The sequence below is a fragment of the Xiphophorus hellerii genome, chromosome 15 (genome assembly GCF_003331165.1).
Source record: "Xiphophorus hellerii strain 12219 chromosome 15, Xiphophorus_hellerii-4.1, whole genome shotgun sequence".
Taxonomy (NCBI): Eukaryota; Metazoa; Chordata; class Actinopteri; order Cyprinodontiformes; family Poeciliidae; genus Xiphophorus; species Xiphophorus hellerii.
In genome coordinates, this window is record NC_045686.1 from 10,582,063 (window position 1) to 10,602,633 (window position 20,571).

The following is a 20,571-nucleotide window of genomic DNA, read 5'->3' on the forward strand; positions in this document are numbered from 1 at the left end:
AGGTGTAGAACAAGTATTTTTTGTTTTACTGTAGTGTGTGTTTCTCTCATTCTCGAAGGTACTGGCCACATCCACCAGGTGAGTCCACTCGAGAGGACTGTCTCTACCTGAAGAGGGGAGGGGCATCAGCTCCTGAGGGAGGGGTCCCCGATGACGCTCCACCAAATCCACCAATGATGTGTCAGACGCCGAAAGATCACCTGTTAATGTGGAAAAGAGCACAACTCTCATATCATCAAGCACTTCACCTTTTGAATCAAGAGGGGGCAGCATTTCCACATTCATATTTCCCTGGATTTAAGTGGTTCTTTTTCTTTTTAGGTGTTAAACAACTTTAATGTCTTATTACTGTTCATTTGGAAAATCTTCAGATTAAGAATATTCACGTAATTAAACATATTCTTCTGTAAGAGGGACAAAAATGTTGTTACAGAAAGAAAAAGAAATAAAGAATCGTTCTTTTTTAAAAGAAAATTCAAGCTTTTTAAGCATTTTCAAGGTAAGTTTTCAAACATTTCCAGCACCCCACTTCAGAGATAACAACAATACAAATGAATTAAAGAAGACAGTTTCAAATCACTGTTTTATGGTATCATTTATTAGTGTTATTGATACCATTTTATAATTGCAATCGACATCCTACAGCAAGGAGAATGAAAACTAAAATTTTATGTTTTGAAATGTCTCTCTCGCACACACCCTCCACATCTGACCAGTCAGAGAAAAATACAAACATCCCTTTGTTTTGTGGCATTTAGCAAATAATCTTGGTAACTCTAACTAACCTAAAACAAGTGAAATTTGGTCTGATTTACCTTCAGATAGTGAGAAAATGTGTGTACATGTCATTTTATTAGGTGCATGAAAATATCTGGTTTAAACTGTAAATAACATTTTTCCAAATTTAGGCTTTTAATTAAATGTTAGATTGGACTTCATCACAAAACTGTGCAGTTTGAATATCAGTTTCAAAAATTTTATACAGATTTAAACTATTTTAAAGGATTTTAAACACCTGTATCCTGTACAAAGTAAGTTTTTCTCCTTCTTACCATGAAGTTTAACTCCTAGCTTGTAGGAAGGCCGCCTGAGGGGCACGCCGCGAGTTGTGGGAGAGCGAGGAAGAGTGGAGCAGCTGAAGAGGACATCAGTGGCGAGCGCCGGCTCAGTGACCGAGTCGCTCAGCGAGGGGAGCCGCTGACCACGATAGATGCTCTCATCTGACAGGGTGCGGTGCAGCGAGCGGCGACGGCTGAGCGGCTGGCTTGGAGGCGACTTCTGGCCATGCTGAGTCGAATCGAAGGATGAGAGTGGGGATGAGATCATTTAAATCTTACTTTTGTTCCCTATTCGTTTCTGTACAGTTACCTTTTCCTTGTGTTTTCTTGGTGGTGGTGGAGTGTCATGAGCAGGGTGTCTCTTAATATCTTCCTCCACAGTAGATTTAGCATGAGTCTGAGGGGAGTGCATGTCTCTAAGTGATGGTCTCGCTGCCGGGGTGGGGGCCACATCTCCACTTTCACCTGGAGATTTCCTGAAAGCATAAAGTAAATAAGAGAAATAGAAATACATGACATTCGTGTAACAAATTAAAGTTTCTGCTGTATAATCCTCAGCCACAAGGAGGCAATAAAGCAACAGATATATCATTACTGAATGAATTCTGATGAGACTTGCATGTAATGAGGATAAAAATGCTGTCAAAATATCAAAAAGAATAATAAAGAGGTACAGGAGAAACTCCAACTAAATATGAAATACATAAAAAGACAAATATATGGTAATATTTAAATTTTTAACAGAACCTTGCTCAAGTTTCGTCAAACTTTACTCTCGGGAAACACTGTTAAAGATTTGCTGTAATGTTTGTTCATTCTCCACTCTTTCTTACTTCCGTGTGTCTCCAAAGTCCACAGAGTTGATGGTGGAGCCAGGCTTCCTCCAGCCAATCAGATACTTGGACTGGGCTCCCTGACGGGGGTAGAAGGTCTTTGGCCCAGGAGAGACTGAAGACTGAGACGAAGGGGAGGTGGCTGAAGACGATGACTCCTCCCTGGGTGAGCTGTGGCCAGAGTGCCTGAGGAGAAATCAAAGAAATGAGATACCAATGATGCATAACGATTTTTATCTTACAGTTATCTCAGTAAGGAGAGAACAAGGAGTAAATGTTTTACTCAAAACAAAATCAAATATTATTAGTAAATAATATTCATTAGTAGCAAGACACCTACAGCAACAGCCTCAATAGGGTATAAATGTGTCCCACACTTAAAAAAAGTATTAATGAAAGATTATTTTAAACTAAGGGTGGGAGCGATATGGGCTTAAATTTTTATCCCGATATTTTGTGGAGCTGTTGTAAAAGTGATGATACAAAGGATTACTTTTTTAGGTAACTGTATGGCTATGACTGCATGGTACAGCAATCATAACCCCACAAACACAAATACAGGTCTTTGAAAAGCATACTTCTTTTGGACATCAGTCACATTATTAAAAAAAAAAGCGTGATTTGTATCACTAAACTGCACACAGTAACTGCATTAAATCATATTTTCAAATGTTTTGATATTCATTTAATCACCTTTATTGGACAAACAGTGGAGAAAAACAGAAAAATATGAAATATGGATAATACACACAGTTTTAGGGGTTTTTTTAAGCATCATAATTTATCCAATAGATGATTGGATATTTTATCATTTATCGTTTCTAAACAATAAATGATACGATAAATGCTCACCCCTATATTAAACCCAGTATCCCTATTCCTATAAATATTTGCCACTTTGTGCTGATTTATCACAAGTAACCTCTATAACAAGCACAAGTAAATGTGAAAAGGCACATGATGTACTTATTGCTTAAACATATTAGCAGCAGCCAAATTTATCTTTGCTACCTCCCTCTCATATCCTCCACAACTCTGATGGTAAACAACTATAGTGTAACTCTGTCTGGACGATGAAATGAACTTGCTCCAACAGGAAGAGCCGGACACAGGAGCTCGCCTCAGCTTGAGACACGAGCTCAGCTTTGAAAAGTAGGACATGTGTTCCACATTTCCTGAGGCCTAATGTGGAAAGATAAGAGGGAATTAAAATTACTCTTTATGCTTGGTTTCCAGCAAAAGTCTTGCTGAGAAGGAGGCTGTCTGCTATGTGATCTTTTTGGGTAAAGAAATTTTGGCACAAGTAATGAGAACAGGAATCACGCTGCAGTGGTGAGGCACGTGCTGAGGTTACAAGTTATAAAATAAAAGAGTCAAATTCAAAAATCAACGCTGAGATTAGGTAAAGAGGTGAAAATTTTATGTGTTTTTTTATAAAAGCTAAATATATATGTTATTTTATAACTGTATGTCTAAAGTGGCATCTTAAAAGTTATTACACAAATTGTTTACTTTGGCTGCTTGTAAGCAGATAGGAGCCCACTGAGTCCATAAATATTAGAAGCAATAAAAAGCAGTGAAAACAGAAAAACAGCAGCTACAAAATAGGCCAAGTGAGTTTATGACTTTAAAAAAAAAAAAACACACAGTTTGTGTTTTGCCATCTGCTTTAGATTGTTACCTCGGCCTCTGGCTGGATCATGTGTCTACCAGTTTAACCATGTGTCTACCAGTTTAACCATGTGTCTACCAGTTTAACCAGGCCCAAAATGTGTGCAAGGATTATTATTCAGAGTACAAAAAAGTCGGGCTGTATTTCAGAAATGGTTCAACAAAACAGTGAATTTCTTTTCTCTCCAACGTTTTTTTTTTTTTTTGTTGGTCTAAAATTTATAACCAAGTCCCAAGTCACAGGATTTATTTTCCTACTGCTTCAGTTATCCTATTCTCTTGTTTTGATTCTTTATAAAGTGGAGAAAAGTCAGCTAAGAACTGCATGAATGGAGATCTCAGGAATGGGGGTCGTCTGCCAAATACAGACAGATTGAGCGAGTTGTGATGACATAAGCCGAGGTTCAGACCAGTTTCATCTGTGTAGGGGAAGGAGGATCAAGATGGATTTCCATGTTGTGTCAAAAACCGAAAGACATGATATGGGGAAAAAATTGATTAATATGACATGATGGCAGAAGTTTTAACACAATGTGGTTACATCGCAAACATTCAGTGCTTTATAAAAGCATTGACAGACATTTTTCTAATTTTGTCATCTTATGAGTCTTAAATCACTTCATTGTTTTTCAATGTGATTTTATGTGACTGATGCAGAGTATCACATAATTATGAACCATAAGAAAAAGAATACTCAATTTTAACAAATACTGATTTATTCTCGCCGTCTCCTACAATTTCTTTATACACTGCAGTTTGAATATCAACACTTCTTTTCAAGTTGCTAAATCAGAGTCTCGCAAACTTTTTCATGTCATATCCCCCTATAGCATCAGCTTCTGGGCTACAAAAAGTCAAGAAAAATAATCCATTTGAATGTTTTGATCATATTTATTCACTATTCAATAATTATTACATTTGTTTAGCATAAATGCTGCCTCTTGCCTTCTGATGATCAGCAAAGCAGCCTCATAAATTTGACTTGTTAATACATTATTTTAACATATATCTTATAATAATGATGGAGACCAGATTACCTTTTATAATTATTAAAAGTATTCGTTTTTTTTTCACTTTTCTCCTCATCTTTCCTCCAGCTTCTTATTCTTTAGTGCATTTACTCCAAATGCACTAAATGACTAAAGCTTCACCAAAAAAAATAGGCTGAAAATAAAGTTAAATCTGAAAAGTAGTTTAATTCTTTTTCTTTTCAGATTGAAATCTTTTCCATTTCAATTTTTTTGTTTCGATATTTTCTTTGTCCCAGTGTAATTTTTTTATTTCAGTGTCAACATTTCTGATTTCAGATGCAGTTTGTTTTTTTTCCAGTTTCAATTTCTTACTTTCAGTTTTAAAGCCTTATGGCCATAATTTAGCTCCATACATGTACATCTTGCAATATGCTCAAGGTAAATTCTGGTGAGCCAGACCTTTGACAAATATATTAGAAAACCACACAGACTGATGTAGGGCGTCTTTTTTCTTTCGAAGACTGTCTGACTTTTTGAATTAAAATCAGTTCAATAATATTCTGACGGACATGAACCTCTACATCTTGCCCAAACTGACCTTGAATGTGATCCACCATCACCCAGGCTGAAAGTGCTGCTGTCTCTAACCAGGAGATGAGTTGGTGGGCTTCGACCCACGGACTCATGGCTCCTTTCTGACGGAAGCCCCGGAGACTCGGCAGCAGCAGGCGACCTTTCCAGCATCCTACGTCCTCCCTCGGTCGGACTGTGCCACGGAGATGAAGAGCGCTCCCTGCTCTCTCTGCTCCCACTGGGGGCCAGCAGAGAGGTGGTGCTGCCATGGTGGGAGTGGGAATGGGAATGATGCGAGGCTCCGTAAGAGCCGGTGTCGATGCCGCTGTCAGCTGAGGCTCCCTGGAGGTAGCCTCCTCCACCCAGGCCGTTGGGTTCAGGCTCGCCCTGGTCGCCACTGGAGCCGCCGCCGGTCCCCAAGTCGTACCATTTGTCGCTATCGCTGTGGCCCCCACTGGAAGCGGTGCTGGACAGAGTGTTACTGCTGGAGTGGCCAGAGTACGGGCCATCTGACTGCTAGGGCAAAACCATCCAATAAAAACAGTTAAGTTACCATTAATAGAGAAAACATGAGGTGTTATAAAAGCGAGTGACCCATTGTGACAAGATGTTATACAAGCACTAATTTAATTAACTAAAAGTTTGACATTTTAAGGAACAAACTGTACTGTCAGGAGACTTTATGAGGAATACTTCACATCCTGACCTGGCTGCCCTTCTTTGGGGAGAGGTGGATGACTTGTTCCTGCCTCTGGATGCGAGGCGCTCCAGAGTAGCCCTGGCCAGACTTGGAAGCTGGAGCCTCTGCAACAACATCAAACCAAACCAGAGTTGGTGACAAACACGCAGACAGACCCTGCAGCACTGAAAAGCTGCTGATAATTCAACAGATCATTATGCGACAAAACCGCCAGGAAGCACCCAGCACTCTTATTTTCATTTCGCCTTTTCATCATCTATTAACAAAATCCCAGATCGGTTGTCATCAAAAACAACGCACATCAAACAAAAATGCACCCCCCCCCCCCCCCCGCTGCTGGCTTTGCTTGCTCTGGGCAAGATGTGCTGCATGAAAGAGTCCCGAAGTAAACCTCGACATAAATGGGACTATTGTGTAATTGTCTATCTGTTACGCAATAAGATACACAGAGCAGGGAGTTAATGAGCACAGCAGCATGAGACACAGGGAGAGCTAGGGGTGGAAGCATAACATCTGTTGGGATGAATCTAAAAACGTAGTTTCCATCTCATTTAGAATATTTATTACTTTGTACAGTTGCACTGCATCCCACGGGCTCTCTGCACTAATTAGAGCTGGGTGTAAGCCGGATTGTTAGAGTTCTTCTGGATTTATATCTAGTATATTGTAAATTTGACTGATTTAAACTTGCTTTAGATAAGCCAAACTAATCACTTTAGTATTTAAAACTTTCCAATAAATACAAATGCTCTACTTGATGAATCATTTAAACAAGATAAGAAGTATGTTTACAGTGTCCCTTGAACCGTTTCACATTTCTTTATACTATAACCTTAAACCTCCAGGTATTATATAGTGATAAACACAAAGTAGCACAGAATCGTAAACTGGAAGAAAATCTGAAAACCTCAACATGCATTTAAATTCAATTATTATAACATTTGACCCTGAAACCTGCAAACGCATGATGGGGTGGATATATTTCCAACAGTGCTGCCATACTTCCTCATTTCACCTGATAATCTTTTTTTTAGGAATGTTTTTTTGTTTGTATGAATAAGCTGAGCTCTGAAATTTTTGGCATATGTAGGAAAGGGATTTGAATTATGCTAAGACAATATAATTTACATTCTTAATTGTCATTTCAAACATTGCTAAAGCAAAGCATAATACGACAAATATTTTTGTTATATTGCCCAGCCCAACAGGTAGAAACATACCCCAAAAGACCAAATGGTGGCTTTACAAGGCATTCTCTCATGTACACCACACTTTTCGGATTTTTAGCTAACTTGAAAAACATTATCCTTTTCCTTCCCCTTTATAATTATGCATTAATTTACGTCGATCTATCATTAAAATCACACAAAAATTCACTGAAATGTATGGTTGTAGCACGACAAAATGTTGAAATGAACGAAGTGCACTTTGTGTGACTTCTGATATTTCTGGACAGAGCCTGGCCACATCATTCTTGCTGAAAGCTAGAGGGTCAGGAGTTAAAAATGGGAGGAAAAGGAAAAGACAGAACTCTAAACCACACCACAACAGAGAGGGCTTTTTGAAGGCTGGAATCTTGGCTGACTTAAGCTCAGCTGCCCCAGTACGGATCGTTCCTCCCTAACCAATCATGACATAAATGCCATAAACAACCACAAAATGACAGACTGAGGCCTTCAACTGTGATTGTGGTGGTCAGCAACAGGTTGAGGACATGGCTGAAACTAAATTGGTCAAAAATCAAAAGCAACATTCTGCTTGGAATCAGAAGAGAAAGGCAGACTTTGGGGAATGCATAAACACAGCTAGAATATAAAGAGAAAGCTTTTAAAAAGTGGATGGGAGAATTCTTGCAACAGAGAATTAAAGGACGAATGAGAGGAAAACGAGAAGCAACGGAAAATGAGAGACAGACAGGAAGCAGGAAGGGAAGGAAAGGCACACAATGATGGTGTGTTGACAAGAAAGACAGACGCGTCTTCCGCTTCTCCTTTAATAAGCCTCAGAATAGAAAGGAGTGTATGAGATGAAAATCCATTCACTCTTACAATTGAACAACAAAAAGAAAATAAATGTTTTTCTGGCTGATTTTATTATACATCCACCTTTTTTGTTTGCAGAGACATTAAGACGTCTGTAAAGGCTTTATAATTCACAACTTGCAGGGGAATGGGAGGAGGAATGAGAAGGGCGATGGGAGGGTTAAGAAAGGCTGCTGTCAGAGTTACAGCTTATGTAATCACTATTCACATACTCCTCACGGTACCTGTCAGTTCAAAGGGTTTTAAAGCACAGATAAATATGGAGGATTTCTTTCGTGTGCCGTCTCCTCCTCCACTGCATACATCAACTGCACCCACTCTTTGTATGTTTAAAATTACCATTTGCATACATTTGCATTCGGACGTATGTAACAGCAAACAGAACCGGAGGGGAACTCTGCACATTTGAGCTAGTTTTCAATAACATGAATTATTGAATATGGGGTTTCTGCAGGTTTCAACAACACAAAGTTAAGACTTTTTAAAACCATTATAAAGACCATTAGCAAACAGACTTGTACAAAAGCAAAATGCATATTTTAAATAATAGTGGTTTTGGTCTTTTTAAGCACAGAATGAATGCAGCATTGTACAGGTTGGCAACGTAAGACATGTCATCCAGCCAACAGGCGATAAAATACTTTGCCCTATCTAACAAGATAGCTAAAGTAAATTAGTACCTAGTTAGCAGTAGCTGCAATCACCTTCTGTCACAGAACGCAATTATTATGTTTATGGGTGATTCAAACATTTGCCTGACAGGGGGCGTGCCGTGGTGGCGTAGCGGTTAGCGCGACCCATATTTGGAGGCCTTGAGTCCTCGACGCAGCCGTCGCGGGTTCGACTCCCGGACCCGACGACATTTGCCGCATGTCTGCCCCCCTCTCCTTCCCCATTTCCTGTCAGCCCACTGTCATATAAGGGACACTAGAGCCCACAAAAAGACCCCCTGGAGGGGTAAAAAAAAACAAAAAAAAAAACATTTGCCTGACAGAAAAGTTCCACAAAATGCACCACCAAATTTAAGACCTGCAATTGACGTATTTAAGGCCAAATTGCTTCTTTTTTTTTAAACAAACTTAAGACATTTTAAGGCTTTAATTTTAGATTCATGAATTTAAGTCTTTCTAAGGATACATGGACACCCTGGAATACTTCACCTGTTGACCCTCGTTCACCTCCGCCTTCCTCCATTCTCGACCAGTTGGTGGTGGATTTCCCGCTCGATCCGCCCTCTCCAGCCGCCTCTCGTCTCTCTGACGACATAGGTGAATGTCGGCTGCTCGCAAACCTGCCAAAACAGAAAATCACACAAAATCTGAGCCAATACTTTTTAAACTTGTTACAAGTGATTAAAGATGCAGAGCAAGAAAAGACAGGAAGATGTAATGAAAACTTGCTTCAGGGCTTTAGTGGGTGGAAGTAAAGTGAGAGCACCTTACTTTGAAATATTATATTACTTTGAAATATACTGTATTTTCAATGTAATCTACTTCTGTGGGCTGAAATGCCAAAGTCTATATATTGGATGTCCTCTAAATATGAAAAGTGATGATTGCACCATCGCTTTTATGTCACTGAAATAAACATAGGATGAATAATCAGGACAAAGTGAGTGCCTCAGGGCAAGTTATAGGTTTACAGGATACAAATGTTGAGTTTGGGTATCACACATTCGACAAACAATTCCTGTGTCGTTCTTACTGCTCAGGCATGGACTTCTGCCTCCAGTGCACAGAGCTTCCAGAGGCCTCACTGGAACAAGACAGGTTGCTGGGAGAGCTGCGGTTGTGAGGCGAACGACCCAACGCCAGCGAGGAGGCCAGGCTGTAGCTCTCACTGCCAGGAGACATCCTGCAACACAAACAAGTATAGAGATACACTTTGGAAATGTCCATCCATCCATCCATCCATCTTCTTCCGCTTATCCGAGGTCGGGTCGCGGGGGTAGCAGCTTCAGGAGGGAGGCCCAGACTTCCCTCTCCCCGGCCACTTCTTCTAGCTCTTCCGGGGGAATCCCGAGGCGTTCCCAGGCCAGCCGAGAGACATAGTCCCTCCAGCGTGTCCTGGGTCTTCCCCGGGGCCTCCTCCCGGTGGGATGTGCCCGGAACACCTCACCAGGGAGGCGTCCAGGAGGCTTCCTGACCAGATGCCCGAGCCACCTCAACTGGCTCCTCTCGATGTGAAGGAGCAGCGGCTCTACTCTGAGTCCCTCCCGGATGACTGAGCTTCTCACCCTATCTCTAAGGGAGAGCCCAGCCACCCTACGGAGGAAACCCATTTCGGCCGCTTGTATCCGCGATCTCGTTCTTTCGGTCATGACCCAAAGCTCATGACCATAGATGAGGGTGGGAACGTAGATCGACCAGTAAATCGAGAGCTTCGCTTTTTGGCTCAGCTCTTTCTTCACCACGACGGACCGGTACAACGCCCGCTTAACGGCAGACGCTGCACCAATCCGCCTGTCGACCTCCCGCTCCCTTCTTCCCCCATTCGTGAACAAGATCCCGAGATACTTAAACTCCTCCACTTGGGGCAGGACACCCCCCCTGACCTGAAGAAGGCACTCTACCCTTTTCCGGCTCAAGACCATGGCCTCGGATTTGGAGGCACTGATCCCCATCCCGGCCGCTTCACACTCGGCTGCGAACCGCTCCAGCGAGAGCTGCAGATCACGATCTGATGAAGCCAAAAGGACCACATCGTCTGCAAAAAGCAGAGACGAGATCCTAAGGGCACCAAATCGGATCCCCTCAACACCTTGGCTGCGCCTAGAAATTCTGTCCATGAAAGTGATAAACAGAATCGGTGACAAAGGGCAGCCCTGGCGGAGTCCAACTCTCACCGGAAACGAGCCCGACTTACTGCCGGCAATGCGGACCAGACTCTGACACCGGTCATACAGGGACCTGACAGCCCGTATCAAAGGGCCCGGTACCCCATACTCCCGGAGAACCCCCCACAGGGCTCCCCGAGGGACACGGTCGAACGCCTTCTCCAAGTCCACAAAACACATGTAGACTGGTTGGGCGAACTCCCATGCACCCTCCAGGACCCTGCCGAGGGTGTAGAGCTGGTCCAGTGTTCCACGACCAGGACGAAAACCACACTGCTCTTCCTGAATCCGAGGTTCGACTATCCGACGGACCCTCCTCTCCAGTACCCCCGAATAGACCTTGCCAGGGAGGCTTAAGAGTGTGACCCCTCTATAATTGGAGCACACCCTCCGGTCCCCCTTTTTGAACAGGGGGACCACCACCCCAGTCTGCCAATCCAGGGGAACTGCCCCCGATGTCCATGCGATATTGCAGAGTCGCGTCAACCAACACAACCCTACAACATCCAGAGCCTTAAGGAACTCCGGGCGGATCTCATCCACCCCCGGGGCCTTGCCACCGAGGAGCTTTTTAACCACCTCGGCGACCTCGTCCCCAGAGATTGGAGAGCCCAACCCAGAGTCCCCAGGCTCCGCTTCCTCAGTGGAAGGCATGTTGGTGGGATTGAGGAGGTCTTCGAAGTACTCTGCCCACCGGCCCACAACGTCCCGAGTAGAGGTCAGCAGCACACCATCCCCACTATAAACAGTGTTGGTGCTGCACCGCTTCCCCCCCCGAGACGCCGGATGGTGGACCAGAATCGCCTCGAAGCCGTACGGAAGTCTTTCTCCATGGCCTCTCCAAACTCCTCCCACGCCCGAGTTTTTGCCTCAGCAACCGCCCGAGCCGCATGCCGCTTCGCCTGCCGGTACCCATCAGCTGCTTCCGGAGTCCCACAGGCCAAAAAGGCCCGATAGGACTCCTTCTTCAGCCTGACGGCATCCCTCACCGAAGGTGTCCACCAACGGGTTCGAGGGTTGCCGCCGCGACAGGCACCGACAACCTTGTGGCCACAGCTCCGATCGGCCGCCTCGACAATGGAGGCACGGAACATGGTCCACTCAGACTCCATGTCCCCCACCTCCCCCGGGACGTGTTCGAAGTTTTGCCGGAGATGGGAGTTAAAGCTCCGTCTCACAGGGGATTCCGCCAGACGTTCCCAGCAGGAAATGTATTCACTGGAAAGTGAGAAACTACAACAGTGAATGGAAAAACTAAAAAACATGCCAGAGTAAATACAGTAAATGCTACCTCCAGTCGTCAACTAATTTAGCAATTAATTAATCATTAACTGGAGTATACAAATGCTAAAAAGAAGAACTGCTGAAATAAGAACACACTCATATCAGTAGTTAAGCCAAAACTGTACAAAAATATATACAGTTTCAAGTTTTAAAAATGTTTTCCTATAATTCTGTTCTACCCAGGACTCCCCTGGTGGCAGCTTTAGCTTCACCTGGTTGAAATTCAATAAAAATAAATACATAAATAAAAAAATAAAGTCTCCTATTAAGCACATTTTTTTCTCCAGTTATTAATCGGTCAATGGGAAAAAAAAAAGTCAATCAGAAAGGATGTATGTTTGTTACAAATGATCAAGTGTACACTAAAGGAAGAACACTTATTTAAAAAGAAATTATTTGTTCATTTGCATCTTTTACTGTATCAAATATTCCATACTTTCCAGAAAAAAAAACATTTCAAACCCTCTTTCACTATTTATGTATTTCTATCAATACATATTTAAACAGCTATGACCTCTTGGAGTCCAGAGGTCGTCCGTCACTGCTAACGCTGCGTGGAATGGCAGCACCTCTCTCCAGCCTCTCAGCAGACAGGGTCTTCCCCACCGAGCTGCCCAGACTAATGGCTCGGTTGGGGGTGTGGGGCTGCGGTGAAGCGGTCAGGGACTGCTGAGGGCTGCTGGACGTCCTCTGCCACTTGTTGTTATTGCTTCGGAATGGGAACTTGTACTCAAAGGAGCCGCTGTCTGTGCTGCTGCCTTTGTATTCAGACACCGGGACTCGGTAGAGCTCGGAGCAACCCCTACAAAGACAGGAACAATCGGGTTGAGTTAAAACATTCCTCGTCATTCATGTGGCTTTGGGATTTGGGAATATTGAATGACACAAATAAAGGTCACATTTGTTCTACTGCCTCAAAGCCTCAGCTTTTACAATTTGCACATTAAAGTGATTCGAGTCCCGATGCACTCATGAGCTGCATCTGTAAAAGTAGATTGATTTTATTAGCCTGTAAAAAGTTCAGACATTAAGTTAAACCATGTGAAAGCAATTCTGAAGCTAATTTAAATTAGGCTTGAAAAGCATTTGTTTTTGTCCAGTCAGATTTAAATTATTCCGCCTGTAAGGAACACCTTCTACTCTAAAGCTTAACACATTGATGCCAAATACTAAACATACAGCCTCAAAACCACTATTCACAGAATATCTGGTGTCAAAGTGAGTTTGTTTACATATATTCACTTCCACTTACCTGCGTGGAGTGGCGTCATCATGTGGTGGGATGATGACAACACGAACTGTCACTGAATTTCTGAGGAGGTCAATCATCTGCTCATGGGTCAGAGTGGCAACAGCGACTTTGCAGATTTCGACCAATCGGCTGCCCTGACGGAGTCCCGCCTGCCAAGCATATCCGTACGGCTCCACCTGTGAACAACAAAGTCTCATTGAAGCTTCGACATATTTATAGGGTTTGGTTACTCTAACTTTAGAGTCTCTAATCAAGAAAATCACATAAACAGATACAATTTAAATATTGTGATTGGTTTTTTTGGTCTTTTTAAACTGGAGAACATTTGAAAAACATTTTTAAAAAGCCTAAATCATTGAATTTGTAAAAATCCAGGGATTATTCACCTGTCTGAGTATTAATCACTGTTTACAATAAAAGAGAGACTATTGACTATTGCAGTCTCATATCCAGCCAGCCAAATTATAAGTAAGTTGCATCAAAAACAGAGTTAAATATGCACTGATGAAATGGAGTTTAAATTTAGTGCATTTTTTTACTGCATATGCTTACGATAGATATTTTTAGCCAATGTAAAATATTCAACAGGGTATCTTTAATAACCCAGTTCCAACTTACACTTTCCTTAGGAAAAGCAGGTAATAGATTTTTGTGTCAAACTGCTTCTTATGGCACTAAACACTTTGATTTGCTTTTTCATATAGGTAGTAATATGAAAAAAAGTTACTTAAACTTAAGTAAAACACCTAAATCATGACCAAATGTGCAAAATAAAACATTTATGTTGTTATGAAACAATACCTCTGCCACAATGCCTTCGTAGTTGACGTGGAAGCCAAGCTGCCCCAGACCGTTTCGCCGAAGAGTCATCTCGGATGTCTCACAGCCCTTAGTTAGAATCTGGACAGATTGAGGGCAGAGAGAGAATTAGAAACATCAAGTGATCACAAGTCGAGATGTCCTTTTCCAAGTTGAAATAATATCCGTTTAGGAAAGCTGGAAGGACTGCCTCTGTTTGTAACTGTGAGTTTATTTCTGTGTCTTTGAAAACATGGTTCTACTGAAGCTGAAAGATTTTAGGGGATACAGGTGAGGCCCAAGAGAGTTTAGGGCACAAAGTATGCAGCTACATCACACAGACTGGTTTCTGAATTGATGTGCACTCAACAAATGACACCCAAGACGGAAAGTTCTTTCTTTTGGTGAAATCCAAGTCTGCGTGGAGACAAAGACGAGTTACAAGAGAGAAACTCCTTTGAACTTTTGTTTTATCATGTGACTCCTATTGTTCAGGCAAGGATAGAAGAGGGCTGAGAAGAAACTGTGCTTCATCTGAAGGGCTGAAAATGGGAACACTTGGAAAAAAAAAACTCCACAGTGAGAGTCCACAGTGGAGTTAGCTCCACTGTGAGCTAACTCATCTGGATCTGTGAAAGCAAGTGTAATTTACAAATAACTCCTTCTTATGGTTACTCACTACATATATCCTATTTCTTTTCTTATTATGATGCATCTTTGGGCTTAAAGGCACCTCTGCATCTTTCTGTCTCACCAAAGAAGTCAAGCTTCACTGAAAAGTGCCTTATATAAAAAGTTACTGCAGTCGAACATTTCTGTGTTAATAGGGGCAATGAAGAGTATTAGAAAAAAGTGAAAAATATGAAAAGCATAAGGTAGAAACAAATAGTAGAAAAATAATTAAAGTTTGATCACTTCCTCTTTTTAATCAAAAGCCAATTGCATACAAAGCAATATTTTATAATAAATAATTGGACTTTTGTTTAAATTTATTGGTGTGCAAGAGTACAAAAATGCACATAATTTCTGCGTAATTCAAGTTACATAAACACATCATGAGAAAAAAATTTTCACATGCGTAAACACGCATGCATTTATACCTTTCAAAACCAAAAGGCAACACTGAATGATTTTTAAAGCTCCACTGATTACATAAGAAAACACCTTTTCCCCAGTCTGTTTCCATGGAAACAGCTAAGAACGAACAAGCATCCACTTCACTGTATGTGTAGGTGTATGAGCCATTAGCAGAATGTTGTCCAGAGGTGTTTCTGAAACTCCCCTCAATAAAGTGAAATGCATGAAGAGACGACAGGCTGGCATGCGAAAATAAAAAATGCCATCATTAAATAGTAGGTGAGTCTGTGAGTAGGTCAGGTAAGTGGGAAAAGCATTTTTGGTATTTAAATAAAAGTGAATTTGATCCAATTTTCATCATGAGGATTGTTTTCCCTTCCTCAAAGCATGTTATCACCATCAAACATGTATATTGAGTTACAACAGCATTTAATTTCTCTTTGGGATTAAGTAAATATTCTGGAATTGTGTAAGTGTGAGTCCTCTTACCTCCAGACGTTTGACCACTTCTTTGAAATCCTCAGTATTATTACTGATGCTCCTGAGAGACGCACTTTCTCCTCGCTCATAGAAAATCTTTAAAGAAGCAGGACTGCTGAGAGTCCAACCAATCACATCCTTAGTGGCACAGTTGAACACCACAGCTTTGGCCTCCTGGTCCAACAGGATCATGAAGTCATTGGAAATAGCCAACAGGGCCTCGATTTCCCCTCCGTTCCCATGATCCTCAGCGTAAACCGGCCAGGTCACTGCTCCGAGACTGAGCAGCTCCGCTCCTTCGTAAGGCCGGGTCTTCTCTTTCTTTTTATGAGCCAAAGAGATGAAAGGAAACTTTCCAGAGGGATCAATCGGAGTGCTGGTGGTGTGGCGCTCTGCCAGATCCCGCAGGTACTCTTGGCGCGTTCGGGTGGCCATGGCACGAAACTTATGTGATTTGTGAGCAGCATTTTCGGCATTGATCACTTTGGCCAGCAGGAACTCCCGGAAGACTGATGACTTTGGAAAGGTCACGCCCTCTGGGATAGGGGGGCCGAATGAAGGCATGTCTTTGGAACGGGTGACTGCCACACTAGGAAGAAAAAGAAACAAATTAGCCAGGCAGACATGTAAAGAGAGACTCGAGAAGCAGATTTATAAAATTTAGTTATACTCAGTTTGGAAACAGAAATTTGAACCTAAACATCAAGCAGTAGATACTTTTGTTTTGATTTATTCTTTTGCTACAGAACAAGGCAACCAGAAAATTTCAATCAACAGCTTAAACAATTTATAGCACTAAGGGATCCAATTATAATATGCTTAGCTGCTGGCATGCCAAAGAAACAATTTATAATGAGTTTTAAGATGATTTCTTACCAAAATAAGTATTTACAAATATGAAAATGTTTTCATTTTTTTAACATTCCTAAAGCTTTTCTATTTCCAAATTATGCACTTTTTCAGACTTAAATATCTACATTTTATTAAGATTGTGATATTTTAATATAGATAATTTGCATATTTGCAATGTTTTAAATAGTTACAGACTCAACTGCAAAAACTTTGAATGATACATTTTTTATAATGAAGAACAGTCATTAAAGATACGATCTCCCATCAATTCCAAATAAAATAATTCAGATGTTCTAACAAATTCTACTTGTGAAAAACTAATTGCAGACCAGCTATATAAACAGATGACCAATCAGCATTAGCTTGATATACTTGTTTTTTATTAAAAGGAGTAAAATTGAACCAGTAATAACAGTTTGCTAAACAACCATCAAACACTACACCTAAACTGGGGTTTGTTCTATGGATCTGATTAAGCATTTAAATAAAATATAATATATATCATAGATAATGTTATTGTATCCATTTTTATCAATATGTTAGGTTGGTTTAACACAAGCAAGAATAACTGCTGTGTTTCAGTTTTAATAAAGATATTTGTACATGTACATATACTATCTTGCTTAAAATTTCTGCTACACTGTCAAACTTTGGTGTGTTTACTTGAGGTTACTTTTAAGGCATGTATAAGCTGAATTATATGCTTTTTTTCTCTTCAATAAGACCCTGGAAGGGCCATTTGAGGGAGTTTGCCCTTTCTGGTATGTCAATAATTCAGCTGAGCCGTCATGCACTAACAGGAAGAGAAGAAAAGGATGCACCATGACTACTTTTCCAAACCTCTAGCCAAATGTGACTCCTGGGTGAAAAAAATGGACTAGGCTTCTGAGAAAAGAGTGAATAAAAGGCTGACGAAAAGGGGAAAAAATGCAAACAGGTGGGGGAAAGAGACAATAAAACACACACAAAAAAAGGTGTCAAGTAACATGCTGGCCTGGAGAGCTCATATTCCTACATGGCTTAATTTTTCTAATCTCAACCAAAAGAGCTCAATCACAAAATCCCATCACAGGTGATAATTGCCAGGTGACAAGAGAGGCACAGGGAGTCATAGCCCCCATCCCACACAATTCCCCGCTGACAAGCATCAGCACACATGTTGACACTGGGATTAATCACATTGCCTAATAAGCAATACCTGTGTCACCCACATATTTCTAAACATACTTTAGAGACATCCTGTCCTCACTGGAGACATGTGGTGTTCAATTATACCAGCCTTCAAATTGTTGACAGCTTATTTCCCACCTTAACTTGCTTGTGACAGACTGATATGAAAGAGGAAGCATTTTTCTGGCTGAAATAGCATCGCAGGATGTACTTTTTTTTTTTTAATAAATGGAAGCAGTGGGAAAAAAGCTAGTGTCTCAAAGGTTTGTCTGATTTTCCTCTATGGTGAAATAGCTAAAGTCTAGTCAATATGACCAAGTAGGAAAGCTTGGACACCAGCAGTCATAACATCGATCATTGACGAGTGAAAAAGATGCATGTTCTTTACCCTATAATGACAGATGTCATTTAGTAGGATATTTTAAGCCACAACTGAACATCCATGTAGGTTGATATGTTGAAACTGAAATAAACAATTATTAAGGGAAGGGATGTGAAGTTTAACAGTTACGATTTTTTGAGGACGTGGTCAGAGACTGCACCGAAGTCTGCCAAAGGCTGCTAAGGTCAGGACCAACTAAAGCGATCCAATTCGAAAACCAATGTTGAACTTTAAAAAGGTTCATGTGTAACAAGAGTCACTGACACATTTAAGGTCCAAAGACTGATTTCAGTTCAGCCAAAAGCAAAGTGTGGCAGAGTTATATCTAATGGAGAACATAATGTTAGTTCCACAAGAAAGTAATTGTCTCAAATCATCAATCATTCCCAGCCAGATTTATCTTCATTTGCAGATTCTGCGTGGTTCTTCCCCATTTTTTGGTACCAAATTGGGGGTGGCAAGAGCCAGACCTGGCCAGGTATTTTGTGCAAGCATTTTGATTGGCAGCAGACTGACTTAGTTGATTGGCAACATCTAAATTACCATTTTCTAACCGCAACAAGACCATAGAAGTTGGGGAGTTGCAAATCAACCATGGTCAAACCTTGAGGTTCAAACCTTTTCAGAAGAGTGAATATAGCATCAACTGAACAAGGCAACTCACAACAAACAAATACAAGAAGAGATTTAGGAGAATTTGGCATTGGAAAACCAAAAATGTCCTTTCTTTAACACAGAATTACCTGATGGCACTTGCCTTTTTCAGTTACAAAAGTACAAAAAACTGTTTCTTGGTTTCAGAGACCTGACAACACATTTATCTTCCATGTTTTCCAGGTCTTGGACCCCGTTCACAATAACACAAATGTTCTGAGAAACAGCTGTGTTTGCACCACCCGTCCATATACAGAAAGACTTAAGGACTGTGGGGGCGTCCATGGGAACTGGAAACAAAGAAGCAGAAGTAAGCTTCTTGCATTGCTTTCTGTGTTCAAAACCACAACAAGAGTGGACATCCTGTCTTATGGCAGCTTTGTGCTTTTCTTTTCCCCACATCTATCTCACTTTGGCCTGATTTCTTCAAAGGCTAAATGTCATCATTTTGATTGTATTAATGCCTCTTACTGTCACAGAAAATATAATATATTTAATACATTATCTCGGCCTAAATAGAAGCATCTATACAATGTTGTCGACAACCTATCTTTGATAGTCCAATATATCAATTCCCTGTCAAAAGCTATGAAAAATGGTTAAAAAGGAACCAGCAGAAGTGATCCACCAATAGGGTCAATTGATGCATGTTTGGAGTAGAGTCTGGCTCCTGCGGTCCAACTCAACAGTCAAGGTCCTGTACCCTAACCTAGTCAGGAAAATCATCCAAGTGTTAAAAGAAAGATGACATTTTGTCTGCGTAGCTACAGACCAGACAGTGCTATTACTGGCCATAATGTTATGACTGATGGGTGTTCAAGACTTATGCAATGTCAATAACTTACAGAGACATTTAGTAATGCACAGGCAATCTGAAAAATGTTGACAACTCCTACGCAAGAAATTGACAGTACTGTGGCTATATATGCCTGAGACTCTGCAAATGAGTAATGAATCACACGCGATATTTTAGAGAGGAGAGCTGAAAGTGGCTACAAGCAGGGAGAACAATGAGAATGAGACCTTTTATTTCTATTCTTTTCAGTCACTACAGATGCTGCTAAATGCATTATACCGAAGCTCTGAAATCACTTGTTCTGATCTCAAACACCTGTGAGTCAGTCAAGCCAGGACCTGTGACTCATGCAGGACAGAGAGCATTGATGGTGATATTTATACATACAGGTAGGGGCAGAAAAGTAAAGAAATACATTGCATACAAGATTGAAATGATTTAAAAGAAGGAGAAGAGAATGGTAAGGCTTAATATGGCAAGAAAGAGAGGAATGCTGCACAATGGGAAATGCTGGACTATGAGGCTTCTTGGTGATCTTCATGGCAGGAGGTTGAGCAAAGAAAATCAAAGGGTAAATTCCTGTGGTTTTAGTGATTTGTGGGCTTATAAATATCCAGTGTGTGGGCAGTCTGCTCTTCCAGTATCCACAAACAGCAGCTCAACAAGCCAAGAAACAGAAAAAGAAAAACAAAACAAAAACCAAGTCAATACCTTATGCTGTGGGGAGTTCAGAGATGGACACGTATTCAGGAGAGAAATATGAGGAAGGTGTATGAAGTTTACCTTGTTTCTCTCTGCTTGCATCAAGTCAACTTTTAAAGATAGATTGGAGACTTTAAATAAAAAAACACCAGAAATCTTAAGATTTTTAAACCCTTCACTGAGAATGTTAAAAAAGCAGGCTTCTCCACTAACCAATTCTTTCTTCTTTTTTTAAATTTTTTTTATTATCCCTCCAAGGGGGGCGGGGGGTTTCGTGGGCTCTAGTGTCCCTTATACGAAAGTAGGCTGACAGGAAGGGGGAAGGAGAGGGGGGAAGACATGCGGCAAATGTCGCCGAGTCCGGGAGTCGAACCCGCGCAGGCAGCGTCGAGGACTCAAGGCCTCCAAACGTGGGTCGCGCTAACCCCTACGCCACCACG

The 20,571-nt window shown here is 41.3% G+C and overlaps 1 protein-coding gene across 4 annotated transcripts in view; it reads right to left on the reverse strand.

Moving 5' to 3' along the window:
* The window catches only part of sipa1l1 (signal-induced proliferation-associated 1 like 1), a 77,152-nt gene that overhangs the window by 6,615 nt on the left and 49,966 nt on the right, over positions 1-20,571 (reverse strand). For 2 of the 4 annotated variants that reach the window (XM_032584770.1, XM_032584768.1), the window contains 12 exons: positions 15,585-16,164; positions 14,022-14,120; positions 13,221-13,396; positions 12,483-12,770; positions 9,553-9,702; positions 9,009-9,139; positions 5,813-5,910; positions 5,132-5,622; positions 1,892-2,077; positions 1,369-1,534; positions 1,053-1,287; positions 30-200 (listed from right to left, as the gene is read on the reverse strand). In XM_032584770.1, the coding sequence (XP_032440661.1) occupies positions 30-200; positions 1,053-1,287; positions 1,369-1,534; positions 1,892-2,077; positions 5,132-5,622; positions 5,813-5,910; positions 9,009-9,139; positions 9,553-9,702; positions 12,483-12,770; positions 13,221-13,396; positions 14,022-14,120; positions 15,585-16,164 (2,771 nt within the window). The remainder of the gene's footprint in view (positions 1-29; positions 201-1,052; positions 1,288-1,368; positions 1,535-1,891; positions 2,078-5,131; positions 5,623-5,812; positions 5,911-9,008; positions 9,140-9,552; positions 9,703-12,482; positions 12,771-13,220; positions 13,397-14,021; positions 14,121-15,584; positions 16,165-20,571) is intronic. The other 2 variants (XM_032584771.1, XM_032584772.1) reach the window with 2 other exon arrangements.